Source organism: Cetorhinus maximus, chromosome 12, assembly GCF_964194155.1.
Source record: "Cetorhinus maximus chromosome 12, sCetMax3.hap1.1, whole genome shotgun sequence".
In the NCBI taxonomy this organism is placed as follows: Eukaryota; Metazoa; Chordata; class Chondrichthyes; order Lamniformes; family Cetorhinidae; genus Cetorhinus; species Cetorhinus maximus.
Window position 1 is genome coordinate 3,743,112 of NC_135890.1, and position 23,405 is coordinate 3,766,516.

Consider the following 23,405-nt stretch of genomic DNA (forward strand, 5'->3'; position numbering starts at 1 on the left):
GGCCTCAGGTTTGAATCCCAGTGATAGTTGAACATGATTTTTAATTATACATATGCTATGTTTGTCAAATATCTTACAATACATAAGCACCGCATTTTGGAGTTCAGATTCATGTTCCAGTTGCTTGTCATAAACCATGTTACTCCTGGAGAAAGTTTGAGATTCTCCACTGGGTAACTGAGGTTGGAACACAACCTAAAGGAGGATCTTTTGCTATATTAACCAATTGAAGCTCTTGCTGGGTTAACTAAAGTTAACACTGAAGATCACTTAAGGTGATGCTTACAAGATGAACTATGTCGTTCTCACAATGAAACACAGCATGTGACTCAAAGATAAGTTACAATTACAAAATAGTTGGCAGAAGATATTTTGATGGAAAGACACATTACTGACTAACTCTTTGGAATTTATATTGGACAGTTGGAGAATTATAAGCATAAATCCATGTAAATAAAATATGTTAGCCAAATTCATTACACTCCATCTCCAAGAAAGAAAGACTTTTCGAAACAAAGGGAGGGTAATTAGGATGGGCAATAAATGCTGGCCTAGCCAGCGATGCCCACATCCTGTGAAAGAATTTTAAAAACCCTGCATTTGTATAGCACCCTCCATGATCCCAGGATGTCCCAAAGTGCTTTACAACCAATGAAATACTTTATGGGCAGAATTTTGTCGTCAACGTGCAGGGGGCGGGACCCACTCGCCAACTTGTAAAATGACGCGGGATGATGTAGGACGGAACCCCCGACATCATCCCAGCCCATTTAAATTTTCAGGAAGGCGGGGGCGCAGCAAAATCAGCTGTGGACCCGCCGACCTGTCAATGGCCAATTGAGGCCATTGACAGGATCATTAAAACAATTAAAGGACCTGCCCGTCCAACCTTAATGTTGGTGGGTCGGCCAGGAGCCCCGGCGGGGAATAGAAAAAACATGAAACCTCATCCACTGGCGAGATGAGGTTTCATACAGGGTTTTTAAAAGTTTACCAAAGTTATTATGTAAATTATGAACATGCCCCATCTCATGTGACATTGTCACATGAGGAGGACATGTTAGGGAATTCTCTTTTTTCTATTTTTCATATTTTTAAAAGTGTCAGCGATCTCCCTGAGGCAGCACTTAGCCTCAGCACGACCTCTGTCGTGCGCATGTGTGAAGGAACACACTCTCGCTTTTGGGGAATCCCCCACACCACCCGCACAGGAAGCGCATGGGACATCACGCTGGGCCCGCTCACGTAAAATGGCGGTGGGGCCGCTTCTCCGGCAGGGATCGGCTCCCCGCCCGCCGGAGATTGGGTCGGGCCCGCCCGCCTGACAGGCAGAAAATTCTGCCCTATAAGTGTAGTCACAGTTGTAAAGTAGATAATGTGGCAGCCAGTTTAGACACAGCAAGCTCCCACAAACGGCTATGTGGTAATGACCCAGATAATCTGTTTTTTAGTGAAGCTGATTGAGGGAGAAATATTGGCCAGGATTTGCAAGCTGTGTGGGTGAGATCAGGGACTGCAGGGAGGATGAGCAAACTGTCCACAGCACCATGGTACAGGGAGCCATTCAAGTGGGGGGAGGAAATAGGAACGTAGTAGTGGTGGGGGACATTATAATTAGGGGGATAGATACTGTTCTCTGCAGCCGTGAGCGTGAGTCCCAAAGGTTGTGTTGCCTGCCCAGTGCCAGGGTTAAGGACATCTCCTCAGGGCTGGAGAGGAACTTGGAGTGGGAGGGGAGGGATCCAGTGGTTGTTGTTCATATTGGTACCAACGATGTTGATAGGACTAGAAAGGAGATTCTGCTGAAAGAATGTGAGCAGTTAGGAGCTAAATTTAAATGCAGAATGTCCAAGGTAATAATTTCGGGATTACTACCTGACCCACAGGCAAACTGGCATAGGTTAAATAAAGTCGAGGAGTTAAATACATGGCTCAAAGATTGGTGTGGGAGGAATGGGTTTCAGTTCATGGGCCACTGGCACCAGTACTGAAGGGAGCTGTTCCAGTGGGACGGGCTTCACTTGAACCGTGCTGGGACCAGTGTCCTGGCGAATCGAATAACTAGGTTCTGTAGAGAGGGCTTTAAACTAAATAGAGGGTGGGAGGGCTCTGGAGAGGGGATAAGTAGGTTTATAAAGCAAAAGGATATGGCGGCATTGCAGGGAAGCTACTTAGATAATGTACCCAGAGTGTGACAGGAAGGGATTGAGTGTACAAACATTAAAAAAAACAGCAGCAAATAGTGTCAAAGGGGGAAAAATGGTAAAAAGGCAAAATGAATGGGCGGGATCTTGCGGGGGTGGGGCCCACTCGCCGATACGTTAAATGATGTGCGGTGATGTCGGGTGGAACTCCTGATGTCATCCCGCATCATTTCCATTTTCAGGCTGGTGGGGGCGCAGCTGAGTCAGATGCGCACTCGCCAACCCGTCAACGGACTATTGAGGCCATTGAAAAACTAATTAAGGTCATTAATGGACCTGCCTGTCCAACCTTAATGTTGCTGGGCAGGCCGGGAACCCCAGGCGGGAGCTAGAAAAAAACATGAAACCCCATTCACTGGTGGGTAGAGGTTTCATGAGGGTATTTAAATTTGAATGAAAGGTTTAAATAAAAGCTATGGACATGTCCCAACTCGTGTGACAGTGTCACATTGGGTGACATGGCAGGGAAAGTTTTTAAACTCCTTTATTAAAAGTTGAAAATCTGAGCCTATCTCCCTGAGGCAGCACTTAGCCTCTGAGGGAGATCTGTGCACTATTTCACACGCATGAGGGAAAGAGCGCACTCCAGGCTGAGGGAATCCCCCCCCCACCGCCTGCACAGACAGCGCGTAGCACTTCCTGGCAGATGCCACGCTGGGTGGACCTTAATTGGCCCGCCCATGTAAAATGGCAGCGCACCTCTGACCAGGGGTTCCCGCCTGCTCCCATTCTTCCCCCACCCCCGACAGGGGGAACATTTTGCCCAATGGCTCTTCACTTAAATGCACGTAGTATTCAGAACAAAATAAATGAATTAACGGCACAAATAAAGATTAAAGGGTACGATCTTATAGCCATTTCAGAGACATGGTGACAAGGAAATCAAAGCTGGGAACTAAATATTCAGGGGTATGTGACCTTTCAAAAGGACAGGCAGGAAGGAAAGAGTGGTGGGGTAGCTTTGTTAGTACGAGATGAAATAGTACGATAGCAAGAAATGATCTTGGATTGGAAGATGTGGAATCCATATAGATGGAGGTAATAAATAACATGGGGAAGAAAACATTAGTGGGAACAGTCTATGGTCCCCTAACAGTAACTCTGCTGTCGGACAGGGAATAAATCAGGAAATAATGAGGGTATGTAAAAAAGGCAGTATATTAATCATGGGTTACTTTAATCTCCATGTAAGTTGGGAAAATCAAATTGGCAGAGGTAGCCACATGCAAGAATTCATAGAGTGTATTCGGGACAACTTCCGAGAACAATATGTTGTGGATCCAACCAGGGATGAAGCTATTTTGGATCTGGTAATATGTAATGAGGCAGGTTTAATAAATGATCTCAGGGTAAAAGATCCATCAGGGAACAGTGCCCATAACATGGTGGAATTTAGCATTCAGGTTGAGAGTGAGAAAATTAGTTTGGAAACATCTGTGCTAAACTTAAATAAGGGTAATTACGAAGAAATTAGGACAGAGTTGGCTGAAGTGGACTGGGAAAGGAGTTTAGTAGAAAAGATGGTTGATGAACAATGCCAGACGTTTAAGAAAATAGTTCATGACTCACAACAAAGATATGTCTCTCTGAGGAAGGATTGTAGGAAGGGGATAAACCAACTATGGTTAACCAAGGAAGTTAAGGATTGTATCAAAGTGAAAGAAAAAACATACAATGTGGTAATGATTAATGGTAAGCCAGAGGATTGGGAAAGTTTTAAAAACCAACAAAAGATGACCAAAAAAATAATAAAGGGGGAGAAAATAAACTTTGAGGGTAAACTAACAAGTAATATAAAAACGGACAATGAGAGTTTCTTTAAATATATAAAAAGGAAGAGAGAGGCAAAAGTCAATATAGGCCCTTAGAGGATGCGGCTGGGGAAATAATAATGAGGAACCAGGAAATGGCAGAGGAGTTGAATAAATACTTTGCATCGTCTTCAGGGTGGAAGACACCAATAGCATACCGAAAATATGAAATAATCATGGGGCAAAATTGGGGGAGGAAATAAATACAATAACTATCACTAGAGAAAAAGTACTAGGGAAAATAATGGGGCTAAAGGCCGATAAGTCACCTGGACCTGATGGGTTTCATCCTAGGATATTAAAGGAAATAGCTGTAGAGATAGTGGATGCACTGGTAGTAATCTTCCAAGAGTCCTTAGATTCTGGGAAAGTCCCAGAGGATTGGAAAACTGCCAATGTAACACCCTTATTCAAAAATGGAGGGAGACAAAAAACAGATGACTATAATCCAGTTATCATCTGTTTTTAGGGAAATGTTGGAGTCTATTATAAAGGATGTAATAGCAGAGCATTTAGAAATGTATAATCTAATCAAGCAGAGTCAGCATGGCTTCATGAAGGGGAAATCATGCCTGACAAATTTATTAGAATTCTTTGAGGAGGTAACAAGAAGGATAGATAAAGGGGAACCAGTAGATGTAATATATTTGGATTTCCAAAAGGCATTCGATAAGGTACCACACATAAGGCTACTTAATAGGATAAGAGCCCATGGTGCTGGGGGTAGTATATTAGCATGGATAGAGGACTGGCTAACTAATAGATGCCAGAGAATTGGGATACGGGGCATTTTCAGGATGGTAACCTGTAACTAGTGGAGTGCCACAGGGATCAGTGCTGGGGCCACAATTATTTACAATATATATGAATGACTTGGATGAGGGAAATGATTGTACTGTCACCAAGTTTGTGGTTGACACAAAAATAGGTGGGAAGGTAAGTGGTGAGGATGACACAAAGAGTCTACAGAGGGATATAGACAGGTTAAATGAGTGGGCAAAAAATGTGGCAGATGGAATATAATGTGGGAAAATGTGAGGTAATGCACTTTGGCAGGAAGAATAGAGGAGCTGAATATTATTTAACTGGAGAAAGACTGAAGAAATCTGCAGCACAGAGGGATTTGGGGATCCTTGTGCATGAATCCCAAAAAGCTAGCATATAAGTTCATCAGGTAATAGGGAAGGCAAATGGAATGTTGGCCTTTATTTCAAAGGGAATGGAGTATAAAAATAGGGAAGTCTTACTAAAACTATAGAAGGCACTAGTTAGGCCACACTTAGAATACTGTGAACAATTTTGGTCCCCTTATCTAAGGAAAGATATACTGGCATTGGAGGCAGTCCAGAGAAGGTTCATTAGGTTGATCCCGGAGTTGGAGGGATTTTCTTATGAGGAGAGGCTGAGTCAGTTGGGCCTGTACTCATTGGAGTTTAGAAGAATGAGAGGTGACCTTACTGAAACATATAAGATTCTTAGGGGGCTTGACAGGGTAGATGCTGAGAGGTCGTTTCCCCTTGTGAGAGAGTCTAGGACCAGCGGATATAATCTCAGAGTGAGGGGGTGCTCATTTAAAACAGAGATGAGGAGGAATTTCTTCCCTCAGAGGGAAGTCAATCTGTGGAATTCTTTACCACAGAGGGCTGTAGAGGCTGGGTCATTCATTATTTCAAGGCTGAGATAGACAGATTTTTAATCAGTAAGGGAATCAAGGGTTATGGGGAAAAGGCAGGAAAGTGGAGTTGATGATTATCAGAACAGCCATCATCTCATTGAATGGCAGAGCAGACTCGATGGGCCGAATAGCCTACTTCTGCTCCTGCATCTTGTGGTCTTACGGACAGCAGGGATATGTCCTCTGCTTCAGAATAGTACCATGGGATCATTTACGTCCACCTGAGGGGGCAGACACGGTGTTGGGTTAACATCCCATCTGAAAGATAGCACCTCCGACAGTGCAGCACTCCCCAAGCACTGCACCAAAGAGTTAGCCTTGATTTTTATGCTCAAGTCCTGGAGTGGGACTTGAACCCAAAGCCTTCTGACTGAGAGGTCGGTACGAGTGCTTCCCACTGAGCTATGCCTGACAAATTACCATTTTGGACCCAGAGCGGATGCTTATGCACACCTGGTAAATGGTAACTAACATACCTGTTTGACTTTGAGCAACCTGGAATAGTTCGATCACAGCTTTGATTCCCGTCCAAATAAATGAAAAAGCTACTTTGATTCTGAAAATAATCCAAAGTAAACAAATCTCATTAACCAATTCATGGATTTGACATGTTTTAAAAAAAGCGAGGTCAGTCTGTGCTTGAAATGAATACGAAGAAGATTGGAAATTCCAACCTTCCCCTGCGGCTTCAGTTTAGGAAACAAAATAACCATTGGCATTGGGATTCACTCCCACTTTCAGATTCGAAATGGTTTAATAGCTTTTACATTTCTTGTACAAACCTTTTCTGGTTTACACAGATTCCCCCACTCACTATTTATGATTCAATTACAGAACATCACACTTTCAAACGATATCCTTAATCAAACGCATCTGGGCTTCATTCACATGCGATATGCTCATCAGTTAAGGTTTGGTATTTATGTCAAATGTGACTAAGCAGGGTTTGTATGTATAATTTATTGTGAAATAACATTCTCCAATTCATTAGACTATATCTAAACTGGAACTATTGTACGTTGAGAAAGCCATTAACTCCTTGCCCGGAATCTTTCATCCTGGTGGGGATGTGAGAGCTGGGGGGGTGGTGTGGGATGGATGGCCACACGCGATCTTGCTCTGCTCAGCTCATTACATGTGCATCCATGAGGATCTTGGCAAATCTCACGGCGGGATGAGCAGGAAGTCACCGTCCCCATTACCTCATAGGGCTGAAGGTCCGGGCACCGTTTTTAAAGGGCATCTGGGTGACTGTTCACCCACTGCAGGCCAGGAACTCAGGATTCTGCGTGAAGGGATCAATAACCAGGGGGCATAGATTTAAGGTAAGGGGCAGGAGGTTTAGAGGGGATGTGAGGAAGAATTTTTTCACCCAGAGGGTGGTGGGAATCTGAAACTCACTGGCTGAAAGGGTGGTGGAGGCAGAAACCCTCATAATATTTAAGGACTATTTAGATGTGCACTTGCTATGCCATGGCATACAAGGCTATGGGCCTAGTGCTAGAAAATGGGATTAGAATAGTTAGGTACTTGTTTGACCAGTGCAGACTCGATGGGCCAGAGGGTCTTTTTCTGTGCTGTAGACCTCTATGACTCTATGTGATTAGCAGTTAACACTGTAGATGCAGTTTCAGGGGTGAAAGAGTGAAGCTCTACACTGTCTTCTTAACAATAGAAAACCAGAAGCTGCCCTACATGTCTGGAGAAAGCTGTGGTGGGCACATCCAAACGTTACTGGCCATCCTTGTTGATTTGTCATTTTGAGCTAACATGCAGGTGAAGACTGAAAGTAAGGAAGTAATCGGCAAATTAGCCCTGACTGCAAGAAGGATTTTTTGTTTTTATTTGTCCATGGGATGTGGGCATCGCTGGCTGGGCCAGCATTTATTGCCCATCCCTAGTTGCCCTGGAGAAGGTGGTGGTGAGCTGCCTTCTTGAACCGCTGCAGTCCATGTGGTGTAGGTACACCCACAGCGCTGTTAGGAAGGGAGTTCCAAGAATTTGATCCAGCAACAGTGAAGGAACAGCGATATAGTTCCAAATCTGAATGGTGTGTGACTTGGAGGGGAACTTGTAGGTGGTGGTGTTCCCATGGCCTGAAATTTTCCTGCGTCGGGCGGGCTCAGAGGGAACGTGCCCACGATCAGCTCCGTACCGCCATTTTACACTGGTGGGTCAATTAAGGCCTGCCCAGCGTAATATGCGAGAGGTAGCGTGCGCGCAAAAGAAAGCTTCAATCTCCCTGATACGCGGAGCTGCCACAGGGAGATTGAAGCGGTTTGTAAAAACATTTTTGCAGAAATTAAAAATTTTTAATGGGACATGTCCCCTCATGTGACTGTGTCACATGAGATGGGACATGTTTTTTTATTTTTAATCTAAAATTTTTATTTAAGTAGTAAAAGCTTTAGGAGACCTCATCCCGCTCATGGATGAGGTTTCCTAAAAAATGTGAATGCCACCTGGCCTTTTCGCCTGCCCAGCAACCATAAGGTTGGACGGGCAGCATAAACAATGACATTAATTCGTTCGTTAATGGCCTTGATAGGCCTATCAGTTATCAGCGGGCACGCAGCCAACTCAGGTGTGCGTCTGCCAAAGGAGACATCGCGAGACAGCACAATGACATCGGGACACACGCCCAACGTCAACGCGCGTCGTTTTACATGGCAGCATGTCAGGCCCGCCCCCACACACCAACTGAAAATCCCTGGCCCATGTGTCTGTTACCCTTGACCTTCTAAGTCATAGAGGGTGTGGGTTTGGAAGGTGCTGTCTAAGGGGCCTTGATGAGTTGATGCAGTGCATCTTGTAGGTGGTATACACTGCTGTCACTGTGCGACTGTGATGGAGGGAGTGACCTTTGCCTTGTAGATGGTGGACAGGCTTTGGGGAGTCAGCGGGTGAGTTACTCACCACAGGATTCCTAGCCTCTGACCTGCTCTTATAGCCACAGTATTTATATGGCTAGTCCAGTTCAGTTTCTGGTCAACAGTAACTTCCAGGATGCATATGGACACAGACTGCTTCAGTATCTGAGGAGTTGCGAATGATGCTGAATATTGTGCAATCATCAGCGAACATCCCCACTTCTGGCCTTATGATGGAAGGAAGATCATTGATGAAGCAGCTGAAGATGGTTGAGCCTGGGCACTATCCTGAGGAACTCCTGCAGTGATGTCCCGGGATTGAGATGACTGACCCCCAACAACCACAACCATCTTCCTTTGTGCTAGATATGACTCCAACCAGTGGAGAGTTTTCCTCCGACTCCCATTGACTCCAGTTTTGCTAGGGCTCCTTGATGCCACACTCAGTCAAACACTGTTTTGATGTCAAGGGCAGTCACTCTCGCCTCACCTCGGAGTTCAGCTCTTTTACCCATGTTTGAGCCAAGGCTGTAATGAGGTCAGGAGCTGAGTGGCCCTGACAGAACCCAAATTGAGTATCGGTGAGCAGGTTATTGTTGAGTAAGTGCCGCTTGATAGCACTGTCATCAACACTTTCCATCACTTTGCTGATGATGAGAGTAGATTGACGGGGTATTAATTGGCCAGGTTGGATTTGTCCTACTTTTTGTGTACAGGACATACCTGGGCAATTTTCCACATCGCCGGTAGATGCCAATGTTGTAGCTGTACTGGAACAGCTTGGCTAGGGGTGCGACAAGTTCTGGAGCACGAGTCTTCAGTACTATTGCCTGAATATTGTCAGGGCCCATAGCCTTTGCAGTATCCAGTGCCTTCAGCCATTTACTGATATCTTGTGGAGTGAATCGAATTGGCTGAAGACTGGCATCTGTGATGCTGGGGACCTCCGGAGGAGGCCGAGATGGATCATCCAATGAGAACTTATGGCTGAAGATGGCTGCAAATGTTTCTGCCTTATCTTTTGCACTGATGCGCTGGACTCCTCTATCATTAAGGATGGGGATATTTGCAGAGCCCCCTCCTCCAGTTAGTTGTTTAATTGTCCACCACCATTTATGATTGGATGGGGCAGGACTGCAGAGCTTAGATCTTATCCATTGGTTTGTGGGATTGTTTAGCTGTATCTATTGCTTGCTGCTTATGCTGTTTGGCATGTAAATAGTCCTGTGTTACAGCTTCACCAGGTTGACACCTCATATTTAGGTATGCCTGGTGCTGCTCCTGGCATACCCTCTTCTTTGAACCAGGGTTGATCCCGTGGCTTGATGGTAATAGTAAAGTGGGGAAATGCCAGGCCACGAGATTACAGATTGTGGCTATATACAATTCTGCTGCTGCTGATGGCCCACAGCACCTCATGGTTGCTCAGTTTTGAGTTCCTAGATCTATTTGAAATCTATCCCATAGATGTATGTGTTGCTGACTGGGAGATGCCGTATGGGTCCCCAGTGGAGCCCTTGGAAGGAACCACTGGTAAATAAGTTTAAGGTAGCGGTGACCTTTAATATCACTGGCATGTGTTGGTTCCCAGTCCCACAGCCACGGATCCTCGTGGAGAAGCTGGCAGATGTAAGCAACCAAATCCAGGACATCCTAAGGCACCTCTGACATTGCCTTTTACTCATCTGTAATTGGTGCACCGCCTACAGTATACCCGTGGTTGGGTCGATGCTTGCTGTCACACTGGCCCCTGGTCACCAGCATCCTGGCCTTCTTGAGGCCCTGCTGCCTCATGCTGCTTAGGCCATGGCTCCTCCTGGCCCTGTGCCAACCTGAGACAGGTCCTCCTCCTCCTCAGCTGGACGAAAGTCAGTAGAAAGGCAGTGCCCGGTGCTTGGCTTCCATCTAGACATGGCATCCCCACCCCATCTCTTCCAGGTGAGGGACATCCTGGAGGGATAGAGATGAGTGTTCCTCTTGTCATAATGACAGGACATAGAACATCACTGGGAACCAGACAGTACAGTCACAGTCAGTGGAGGGAGTTGGATTTGGTCAGGTGAAGTGTGAGCATCATGGGTGGGTAGTGGAAATTCCCGTGGAAGGGTTCTCAGAAAGTGCTTGCACATGAGCACACGTGGGAGGGTTTTAGATTCCTGGATCACTGAAACCGTTTCTGGGGAAGGTGGGACATGTACAAGCGGGACGGTCTACATCTGAACCAGAGCGGGACTAACATCCTTGCGGGCAGGTTTGCTAGTGCTGTTGGGAGGAGTTTAAACTAATTCGGCAGCGGGAGGGGACACAGAATGTTAGCAGAATAGGGACACATCATAATACAGTAAAACAATCAAGTCAGAGGGAGTACAGCTGCATTAAGTTTCAAGGGAGTAAGGCAAGGCTGGATGGCCTCTACTTTAATGCCAGGAGTATTACAGGTAAAACGGATGAGTTAAGGGTGAGGATTGACACGTGGAATTGTGATATAGTAGCCATCACTGAGACGTGGTTGAGGGAAGGGCAGGATTGGCAGCTCATCATTCCGGGATATAGAATCTTCAGGCGAGACAGGGGAGGGGGCAAAAGAGGAGGAGGCATTGCAGTATTAGTTAAGGAGTCAGTTACTGCAGTAAGGAGAGATGATATCTTGGAGGGGGCATCGAATGAAGCTTTGTGGGTATAGTTTAGGAATAAAAAAGGGGCAGCCACATTGTTAGGTGTTTATTGTAGATCCCCAGATAGTCAGAGGGAAATTGAGGAGCAAATATGTGCACAATTTGTGGAGGTGTGTAAAAACATTAACAATAGGGTAATTATATTAGGTGATTTCAACTTTCCCAACATTAATTGGGATAGACATAGTGTTAAGGGCTTGGATGGCGTAGATTTCTTGAAATGTGTACTGGAGAACTTTTTAGGTCAATATGTAGAGGGTCCAACAAGGGACGGCGCAGTGCTGGACCTAATTCTGGGGAATGAAGCCGGACAGGTGGCTGAGGTGGTGGTGGGCGAGCATTTTAGCGATAGCGACCACAACATGGTACAGATTAAGTTTGTTATGGACAAAGAAATAGACAAGTTGCAAAAATATGTTTTGGATTGGGGGAGAGCGGATTTTAGTAAAATAAGGCAGGATCTGCCCAAGGTAGACTGGGAATAGTTACTTGTGGGGAGATCTACAGAGGAACAGTGGGGGGGTGTTCAAAAAGGAAATGGGGAGGGTACAGACTCAACATGTTCCCTCTAGGGTGATAGGAAGGAGTAACAAGCCCAGAGAACCATGGATGACCAGAGCTATTCAGGATACAATGAGAAGGAAAAGAGAGGCTTTTAGCAGGTACAAGGGAAGCAAATCAGCGGAGGCATTAGTGGAGTACAGAAAGTGCAGGGTGGAGCTTAAGAAAGCAATTAGGAGAGCAAAGAGGGGATATGAGAAAACTCTGGCTGGTAAAAGTAGGGAAAATCCCAAGATATTCTATAAGTATATCAATGGGAAGAGGATAACCAGGGAAAGAGTAAGGCCCATTAGGGACCAAGGGGGCAATCTATGGGTGGAGCCAGAGGACATCAGGAGAGTGTTGAACGAATACTTCACATCCATCTTCACACAAAAGAATGAGGATAAAGGTATAGAACTCGGGGAGAGAGACTGCGAGGTTCTTGAGCAAATTTATATAGGGAGTGACAAGGTATTGGAGGTGTTGGCAGGCTTAAAAGTGGACAAATCTCCAGGTCCGGATGATTTGTGTCCCAGACTGCTGAGGGAGGCAAGGGAGGAGATCGCAGGGGCTCTGACCCAAATTTTTAATTCCTCTCTGGCCACGGGGGAGGTGCCAGAGGACTGGAGAACAGCTAATGTGGTTTCGCTATTTAAGAAGGGTTGTAGAGATAAGCCAGGGTACGACAGACCAGCGAGTCTCACGTCAGTGGTAGGCAAACTATTAGAGAAAATTCTGAAGTAGAGAATCTATCTCCACTTGGAGAGGCAAGGTTTGATCAGGGATAGTCAGCATGGCTTTGTCAGAGGGAGAGAATGTCTAACATATTTGATTGAATTTTTTGAGGAGTTGACTAGGTGTGTAGATGAGGGCAGTGCAGATGATGTAGTTTATATGGATTTCAACAAAGCCTTTGACAAGGAACAACATGGGAGCCTTATAAAGAAGGCAAATGCACATGGGATACAGGGTAATTTGATAAGGTGGATCCAAAATTGGCTGAGTTGTGGGAGACAGAGGGTGATGACAGAAGGCCGCTTTAGTGACTGGAAGCCAGTGTCCAGTGGCGTACCACAGGAATCTGTGCTCGGTCCCCTATTATTCATCATTTATATAAATGACATAGATGACTTTGTGGGGGGTAGGATTAGTAAGTTTGCGGATGACACAAAGATTGGCCGGGTGGTTAATAGTGAGGTTGAGTGTCTTGGGCTACAGGAAGACATAGACGGGATGGTCAAATGGGCAGATAAGTGGCAGATGGAATTTAACCCTGAAAAGTGTGAGGTGATGCACTTTGGAAGGAGTAATTTGACAAGGAAGTATTTAATGAACGGCATGACACCAGATCTCTGAAGGCGGAGGGGCATGTTAGTGGGGTGGTGAAAAAGGCATATGCGAAACTTGCCTTTATCAATCGAGGCATAGATTACTAAAGTAGGGAGGTCATGTTGGAGTTGTATAGAACCTTGATGAGGCCACAGCTAGAGTACTGTGTGCAGTTCTGGTCGCAACATTATAGGAAGGATGTGATTGCAATGAAGGGAGTGCAGAGGAGATTCAACAGGATGTTGCCTGGGATGAAACATTTAAGTGATGAAGAGAGGTTGGATAGACTTGGGTTGTTTTCGTTGGGGCTGTGAAGACTAAGGGGTGACCTGATTGAGGTGTACAAGATGATGAGGGGCATGGACAGGGTGGATAGGGAGCAGCTGTTACCCTTAGTTGAAGGGTCAGTCACGGGGGGGTGACAAGTTCAAGGTGAGGGGCAGGAGGTTTAGGGGGATGTGAGGAAAGAATTTTACCCAGAGGGTGGTGACGGTCTGGAATGCGCTGCCTGGGAGGGTGGTGGAGGCGGGTTGCCTCACATCCTTTAAAAAGTACCTGGATGAGCACTTGGCATGTCATAGCATTCAAGACTATGGGCCAAGTGCTGGTAAATGGGATTAGGTAGGTAGGTCAGGTGTTTCTCTGTCGGTGCAGACATGATGGGCCGAAGGGCCTCTTCTGCACTGTGTCATTCTGTGATTCTGTAAAGTCAGGGTACAGCTTACCTCAAGAACGGGAGGGGTCAAACCCTCCATGCTGAAACTCTCCAGGCATTGCAGTTTATAAAAGATCTTGAACATTCGAGTGGTCTCATAATGGGTGGGAGGAGTTAATGTCTCATTTTTACAGCTGAGTGAAGGGGCACCCTATTAATTATTAGTCCACTCCATGGAAAACCAGGCTCAGCTGAGCTTTGCTCTTGAGGTTCCAGAGCCCAATAAGCCAGCATTGCCCCATGGCTAATGAGTTGTTTTCCAGTGAGAACCCATCAAGGTCTATAGCTGCCGTACATTCTTTATTTTTTTGAAAAATAAACTTTATTCATAAAATATCTGGAAGAACATTCCAAAACATTTCAAAATCACCATCACAAAAGTACAATCAGATTCAACTTTTACACATGGATCATGAGGTGCATCAATACAATCAATGAATATTACAGTCATTTCAATATGGTCAATGCAGACAATCAGACAATGGGATTGGAGTTATCAACATACATCATGTTGCACTCTGAGGTGCTTCAATACAATTATAATACAATTAGTATTCACTGCAGACATTCATTTTGAGCTGTACAGCCCGAGGGGCTCTCAACAGTTCCCAGTCCCTCGGTGCGCTGTGGCAGAAAGGTCTTAGACAGCGACCCTTCCCCATTGCGCCTTTGCGGCGGCTGCCCCAAGCTTTAGTGCGTCCCTCAGCACGTAGTCCTGGACTTTGGAATGTGCCAGTCTGCAACACTCAGTCGAGGACAACTCTTTGCGCTGGAAGACCAACAAGTTTCGGGCAGACCAAAGAGCGTCTTTCACCGAGTTGATGATCCTCCAGCTGCAGTTGATGTTTGTCTCGCTGTGTGTCCCTGGGAACAGCCTGTAGAGCACAGAGTCCTGTGTCACAGAACTGCTCGGGATGAACCTCGACAGAAACCACTGCATCTCTCTCCAGACCTTCTTTGCAAAGGCACAATCCACAAGGAGGTGAACAACGGTCTCGTCCCCACCACAGCCACCTCGAGGGCAACGTGCAGAGGGGGTGAGACTCCTGGCGTGTTGGAAGGATCTGACGGGGAGGGCCTTTCTCACCACCAGCCAAGCTACATCTTGGTGCTTGTTGGAATGTTCTGGCGAAGAGGCATTCTGCTAAATGACTTTGACAGTCTGCTCGGGAAACCATCCCACAGGATCCACCCTTTCCATTTCCCTCAGGGCCTCTAAGACGTTACATGCCGGCCACTGCCTGATGGACTTGTGGTCAAAGGTGTTTCTCTGCATAAATTTTTCCACCAGGGACAGGTGGTACGGCACGGTCCAACGACTTGGAGCGTTCCGCGGCAGCGTGGCCAGACCCATCCTTCGCAACACCGGGGACAGGTAGAACCTCAGCACGTAGTGACCCTTGGTGTTTGCATACCAAGGGTCTACGCACAGCTTGATACAGCCGCACACAAAGGTGGCCATCAGTATGAGGGTGATGTTGGGCATGTTTTTTCCCCCCTTATCTAGAGGCTTGTACATCGCGTCCCTGCGGACACGATACATTTTCGACCTCCAGATAAAGCGAAAGATGGCTCGGGTGATCGCCATCATGCAGGAGTTTGGAATGGGCCAGTCCTGCGCCATGTACAGCAACAGCGAGAGTGCCTCACACCTGATGACCAGGTTCTTACCCGCAATAGAGAGGGAGCGTCGCTCCCACATGCCCAGTTTCCTTTTCACCATAGACACTCGCTCCTTCCAGTTTCTAACGCATGCCCCGGTCCCTCTGAACCATATCCCCAGCACCTTCAGGTCGTCAGCCCTGACGGTGAAGGGGGCAAAGAATCGGTCAGCCCAGTTCCCAAAGAACACGGCCTCGCTCTTCCCACGATTTACCTTGGCTCCCGAGGCCAGTTTGAACTGGTCGCAGATGTGGATCGGTCTGCGCACCGACAGCGGATCCGAGCAGAAGACGGCGACATCGTCCATGTACAGGGAGGCTTTGACCGGAGTGCCTCCACTGCCTGGGATCGTCACTCCTCTTATGCCCGGATCCTTCCTGATGGAGTCAGCAAAGTGTTCTATGCAACACACAAACAGGACAGGGGAGAGAGGGCAGCCCTGCCTGACTCCAGATTTAATAGGAAAGCTTTCTGATTCCCACCCATTGATTGAGACTGCACTACTGATGTTAGTGTAGAGCAGTTGGATCCAACTGCGAATTCCCTCCCCAAACCCCATTTTGGAGAGCACATCCACCATGTAGGTGTGCGATATTCTGTCAAAGGCCTTCTCCTGATCCAGGCTGATGAGACAGGTGTCCACACCCCTGTCCTGCACATAGGCAATCGTATCCCTGAGCAGCGCCAGGCTGTCAGAGATCTTCCTGCCTGGCACAGAGCAGGTCTGGTCAGGGTGGATCACCAATTCCAGAGCGGATTTGACCCGGTTGGCGATGACCTTGGACAGAATCTTATAGTCCACGTTCAACAGTGAAATGGGTCGCCAATTTCTAATCTCCTCCCTTTCCCCCTTGTGCTTGTAGATGAGGGTGATGATGCCTTTCCTCATGGATTCTGACATACTACCGGCCAGGAGCATACTCTCGTACACTTCTAGCAGGTCTGGGCCGATCAAGTCCCACAGAGCCGAATACAACTCCGCCAGCAAGTCATCGCTTCCGGGAATTTTACTCTTCTCGAAGGACTCAAGGGCCTTAGTCAGTTCATCAGGAGTTAGCGGTTTTTCCAGGCTCTCCCGTGTACTGTCGTCTAAGACCTCCGTGATAGAGGACAGGAAGGACTGGGAGGCCATGCTGTCTATGGGCTTCACGTCATACAATCCGACATAAAAGGATTTGCTGATCCTCAAAATGTCGGACTGCGATGACTTTACTGAGCCGTCTTCTTCCTCCAGGCTGCTGATCACAGAGCTCTCTCTGTGTACCTTTTGGAAGAAGAAACGTGAGCACGTCTCATCCTGCTCCATGGAGCGGACTCTGGACCGTAAGATGATCTTGGAGGCCTCTGCGGCAAAGAGCGAGGCTTGCTGGCTCTTCACCTCTTGGAGTTCCTCCTTGACATCGACCCCCATCAAATGCAGCCGGAGCAGGCTGGAGCTGCCATACATTCTGTACCTAACAGCAGCCGATCTCAGTCAAGAGGCTGACTTTTGGCCAAGAAGGCCAAAGCAGCGGCTAATCACTTCAAAAAGAATTCAAGCTCACCAGGCACATGCCACTTCTGTACAGTCATAAATGTGAAGGTTCTAATTTCCGACTGGCAAGGATCTTAATTTGGAGGGGGGGGGCTTAATTCTGGTGAGCTGGCCCTTTAATGAGCATGCATGACATGCTAATGAACACAAAAGAGCTCCCAACATTGTTTATCAGGAAAGCTTGACCCACCTCTAAAGGCCTGAAAATATAATTGCAGGAGTTCATCCCGGGAATCAGTCGGGAAACTGATTTTTGGACTCCCACCAAATTAAGTTTCCCTGCCCCCCACCAAGCTCCCTGCTAATGGTGGGACCAGATAATTCCACCTCTTGCTCCAGAAAGATGAAGAACTGCGATAGGTAAAAATCTAGGATGGAGACATACAAAACTCTAATGTCATGTACAAGTTAACTCACTCCCGTCAAAATTTATTAGTACAATATTCACGGAGGTTGAGAGGTAATTTGTCTTCTCAGATATTGGAGTCTGGATTTCTCTTTTGCTGCACGGTTTTCAGGTGGAAAGTGAATGTAGCGAGGGTGTGAAGATCCTTTACGCTGTATCTTCATCCACTTCTCCTCATCATTTCCCGCAGTCAATGGAAGCTGCCAGTTTAAAATGCCAACTGTGGGTAACATTCACATCTCTGAGTCCGAGGTTAAAGTCCTGCTGCTGACACTTGAACACCAAAATTAAGGCTATCTCTCCTGTGCAGTACTAAAGGAGTGCTGCACTGTCTGAGGTGCCATCTTTCAGATGAGACGGTAAAAAGAAGGTCCATCTGCCCTCTCTTAGGTGGATGTAAAAGATCCCATGGAATTATTCAAAGAAGGGCAGGGAGTTATTCCCAGCATTCCGGCCTACATTTCTCCTTCAATCAACAACTCAAAAACAGATTATCTGATCATTATCACATTACTATTCATGGGATCTTGCTGTGCATCACTTGGCTGCTATGTTTCCTACATTACAACAGCAACTACACTTCAGAAGTATTTCATTGGTTGTGTGACGTGCTATATAAATAAATGAAAATCTTGCCATCCCCAAACTGCGTCAATTTATTAAAATGGAAGGTGGTTGTATGGTGATGTTCTATGTCCTGTCATTATGGTGACTGATAATCACACCTACATATACAATGGGCATCCACACCTGTATACAATGGGCATCCACACCTGTATACAATGGGCATCCACACCTGTATATGATGGGTATTCACACCTACATATACAATGAGCATCCACACATGTATACAATGGGCATCCACACCTGTATATGATGGGTATTCACACCTACATATACAATGGGCATCCACACCTGTATACAATGGGCATCCACATCTGTATATGATGGGTATTCACACCTACATATACAATGGGCATCCACACCTGTATACAATGGGCATCCACATCTGTATATGATGGGTATTCACACCTACATATACAATGGGCATCCACACCTGTATACAATGGGCATCCACATCTGTATGTGATGGGTATTCACACCTACATATACGATGGGCATCCACACCTGTATACGATGGGTATTCACACCTACATATACGATGGGCATCCACACCTGTATACGATGGGTATTCACACCTACATATACAATGGGCATCCACACCTGTATACGATGGGTATTCACACCTACATATACGATGGGCATCCATGCGTGTAAGGCACTGGAGAAAATGTGAAAGCCAAGTTAAAGAACTAAACACAGGCACAAGTTAATGCTTTGCAGAGTCCTTTTCTTCCCCGCCACTCCCCCACTCCCACTAATTTTGGAAATGTTTGTTTTGTGTTTTTCTTTGCTCCTCCCAATTACTTTTCCATGTTTCTTTCTGCCATAAAATGTGGGGCTGCTTTGCATGTTTCACCAACCCCTCACCTCCCCCAACAGGGAACAACATTTCTTGGGAATTCTCACCCTACCTTTGCTTCCTGGAAGAAGAGGAGAAGGAATGAGGCCCTGCTGGTGAGGCTGCACCAGACACACACACAGCACCACCCACTTGCACTCCACATCTAATGTTGCAGGCAGAGGTACTCATATCTGCATTTACCTGATGATGATCTGCAGCCTGACAACAATGGTGTGATTGGTGGGTGGGCTTTGAAATCGGCAGTCAGTCCTCCTGCATGAACCCCGTTTAAATATTTTTATCCTGTATCGTTGAACCCTTGCACAATTTTTAGGGGCTAGAAGGCATGTCATGGCCAAACCTTAAAGGACTTGTGACAACAAGCTGCTCCAAGAACATCCAGAAAATATTTACTTTCATTTAGCCAGTCAGGAAGACCAGGAGTACTGCTCACCAATGTTATCTACCACACACCCAACCATCCTCTTCCACCCGCCTCCTCTCAATCTGTACCATTGATCAGCTCAGCGTTGGAGCTGGCCTATTTACTTATCTCCCCAATGGCCAAAGCGTCTCATGAGTTCCCATTTGGTGATCACAGCCCTCAGCCAAATGCTAATGAGACCCAACCACCAAGATGGTTTGGTTCAAGCTTTTTGTTAACGCGACTGGGTGAGCAGCTAGCCCACAATGCCCACCACAGCAAACAAATGCCACTCCCCCTGTTTCTGTCAATTCTTACGTTGTCACCCATTTTAGTTCCACCATTGCGAACCATGCCTGCAGTTGTCTGGACCTCAAATCCTAGAGTTCCTTCCTTAAACCCCTCCACTTCTACAACTCCCTTTTCTCCTTTAAGGGCCTTCTTAAAACCAACCTCTTTGACCAAACTGTTCGTAACCACTCCCAATGTTCCCTCCTTTGACCTGACAATCATTCCCAAGTCCTTGTGAAGCGTCTTGGAGATTTATAATGTTAAAGTTGCTATATAAATGCTGGTTATTCTTGGTTATTGAACATCATTAAAATAATCATCTCATCAATGATTTGTATTTAATATATATTTAACATTATCCACAGGTAGCAAATTTGCTTAGACTGTTCCAGATTCCACAGATCAGCTATGCTTCAACAAGTGCAAAACTCAGTGATAAAAGCCGCTATGATTACTTTGCCAGAACGGTACCTCCTGACTTTTATCAGGCAAAGGCTATGGCAGAAATTTTGCAGTTCTTCAATTGGACTTATGTGTCGACCATCGCTTCAGAAGGTGATTATGGAGAGACCGGAATCGAAGCCTTTGAGCATGAGGCACGGCTTCGAAATATTTGCATTGCTACTTCGGAGAAAGTTGGCCGCTCCACCACAAAGAAGTCCTATGATGGCGTTATACAAGAACTGCTCAACAAAGCCAATGCGAAGATTGTTGTGCTTTTCACACGAGGCGATGATGCCAGAGAGCTTCTCGCTGCAGCCAGCCGACTGAATGTTTCTGGCTTCACCTGGATTGCCAGTGATGGATGGGGAGCGCAAGAAATTGTCGTTAAGGGAAATGAGCAGATTGCCAATGGTGCGATAACCTTAGAGCTTGCATCTTACCCCATTAAGCAATTTGATAAGTACTTTCAAAGCCTCCACCCTCACACCAACAAACGCAACCCATGGTTTAAAGCATTCTGGCAACAGAAATTTCAGTGCATGCTACAAAGCAGTCGATCACGTCAAAAGTTGTGTGACAGACGACTCTCAATCAACAACTCCAACTATGAGCAAGAGACAAAGATAATGTTTGTTGTCAATGCAGTGTACTCAATGGCACATGCCTTACACAGGATGCAACGGATATTGTGCCCAAATACTACCAGACTCTGTGATGCCATTATGCCACTGGATGGAAAGAAGTTATACAAAGAATACTTAATCAAAATTAACTTCAGTGGTAAGAACCTTATCTGTGTCACTGTGAATGGCATAAATGAGAGCAGGGTATATCATTATTATGCTTTTTGGATTGTTTTACCTTTATTATGCTCTAGATATTGTTTCACTGTCATCAATGAACAAGAGCTCCCAATGTCCTAGGCATTGCCATTGTATATCAAGGGGAATTGGTTAGATTATCTTTTGTAGGAGATGGCCATTTTTGGCACTTGTGTGGCAAGAATGTTACTTGTCACTTACCAGCATGGACTGTATCATTATCTGAGGAGTTGTGAATGGAACTGAGCACTGCAATCATTTTGAACATCCCCACTTCTGGTATTATGACAGAGGGAGGGTCATTCATGAAGTAGCTAGTGTTTTAAAATGTAAATGTACGACTAGATCCCTATCCACAAAATATAAATCAACATGAAGCTAAAGGAGCAGAGGGGATGGAATTGGTCTTTGTCAGTAACACAAATTGGGCTAATAGAGAATCAGCAGCTCATTCTACACTCCTCCCATCTTTAATTCTTAAGAAATTCTGCTGTTATTGTTGAAAGGGGTGTTTATTTTCTATCTATGTTGCTACTCGCTTATTCCTGAGCTGTCCAGGAACTGGTAAACAATATGAAAGACTGAGCTTTCAGCACCCGGCAATATATGACATGCAGAGAAAACTTGCTCCATTGAAGGATACAGTGTAAAATATACAGAAAAATATGAGCTGAAATATCATAATGGAATGAGGATACAAATCAAGTATAATGGTAATAAAATGCATAAAATTTACTTTTTGTTTAAGGCACATAAACTGCCATTGGTTCACGTTTCACAGAAATAGACCCATTTTAATGTTCAGTGTTAATGTTTCAGGTCATGACCCGATGAAAGGTCACAACCTGAAACATTAATTCTGTTTCTGCCCCCACACATGCTGCCCGAGCTGCTGGGATTTTCCAGCATTTTCTGTTTTCATTTCAGATTTCCAGCATCTGCAGTATTTTGCTTTTAAATATTCAGTTATTAGCTAACAGGCAAAATAAGCTTAATTTTTTGGGTTTAAGGTATATTATGGTAGGCAAGGATCTTAGATGTCTGTGTACGTTCACAGTTTTTGAGAGCAGTTGACACTGAGTAAGCATATTTTATATCTCACCTGTCTAAAATTTTTCATTGCTCGATATTATGGTGCAAATATACAAACAGTTTAAACGAGGAATTGATTCACCGTGCGACATGGAGAAGGGAGGAATCCAGCAGATGAAGGTTTGGAAGTAGAACCTGATATAGATTAGCAGAGGCTCAAGAAATATCAATCCCTGGCTTCAGAATATGTGAATAATGATCTCTTGGGTTCTGACATAAAACAGAGGATGCTCAGTGAGCAACAAGCTCAAATGAAATAAAAGCGAAAAACTGTGGATGCTGGAAATCTGAAATAAAAACAGAAAGCACCGGAAAACCTTGGCAGGTCTGGAAGCATCTGTGGAGAGAGAAACAGAGTTAACATTTCGAGTCCAGCGCTCATATTGGACAGAGTCATATTGGACTCGAAGCATCGGGCAGAATCGTCCCAGATTTGCACTAAGTGTGGTAAAAGGCGAGTAAAACGACAGAAACAATGGCAGTTTCTCAAGCTGTATCATCCCAAACCCGCCACGTTAATTATGCATTCCTGGGAAATACGCGGTTTCCATTGTGGGCGGGCTCCAGTTCGCCCACCACGCCATCACCTCGCAGCTTCATCACACCAGGCGCCACATTTAAAGTGCAGCCGCGCAGATACTTCTCTGTGGTTCCAGCCCACGACTGCTGCAAATAAGACATGGCCATGAAAGGCAAGAAGCCTGCAGCCCTCAGGTTCAGTGACGCATCCCTCGAGCGCCTTTTAGATGCTGTGGAGGCCCGCCACGATGGCCTCTACCCACTCTCTGGCCGCAGAATGGGCAGCAACATTATCACTCCGGCTTGGGAGGCGATGGCAGTGGTGATCGGTGCCAATGTTGCACTGAAGAGGTTGACCATCCAGTGTAGATAGAGGATGAATGATCACATCCGTGCAGCCAGGGTAAGGCAACCATCTCATCACTCTAAACTCACACACTCAAGCCCATCACACGTTCACTGGCATCTCACTCACTGCCAGCTCAAGGGACATCACCACTCTCTCTCTCACACACACCCTCACATCTCTATCTGGTCTCATCTCCTCTGGAGACTGCCCCCTCAGCCCTCACCATATTGAGGCCACTTGCACAGATCAACATGTGCCCACACACACACACCCTGGGATACCCTCCTTCCCCAGTACAGCCCTCGCCCTGCAGCCCCTTCCCTTGCCTGAGGCCACTTCTCCCCCTTCCCCAAGCAAGCCCTGGCTCTGCAGCCATACAAAGCCTCCCCCACCTTATAGCTTGTCTGGTAGATAGAGACCTGCCCGTGACCCCCCCCTAAAAGCGATGTGGTGCTGTCTGCGAAGCCTGGCGCTGATGACTGCTAGTGCTGCCCAAAGCCAGGAAGGCAAACAAACCTCAAAGTCCTGAGTGAAGTGCAGCTCACCAGGTGCACGTCGCTTATGTGCCGCTGTGAA

At 46.1% G+C, this 23,405-nt stretch overlaps 1 protein-coding gene across 1 annotated transcript in view; it reads left to right on the top strand.

The window, feature by feature from the left end:
• grm3 (glutamate receptor, metabotropic 3) overlaps positions 1 to 23,405 on the top strand; it is a 191,305-nt gene that overhangs the window by 112,436 nt on the left and 55,464 nt on the right. The window contains exon 3 of the mRNA XM_078552902.1: positions 19,970 to 20,828. Coding sequence (XP_078409028.1) covers positions 19,970 to 20,828 — 859 coding nt within the window. The remainder of the gene's footprint in view (positions 1 to 19,969; positions 20,829 to 23,405) is intronic.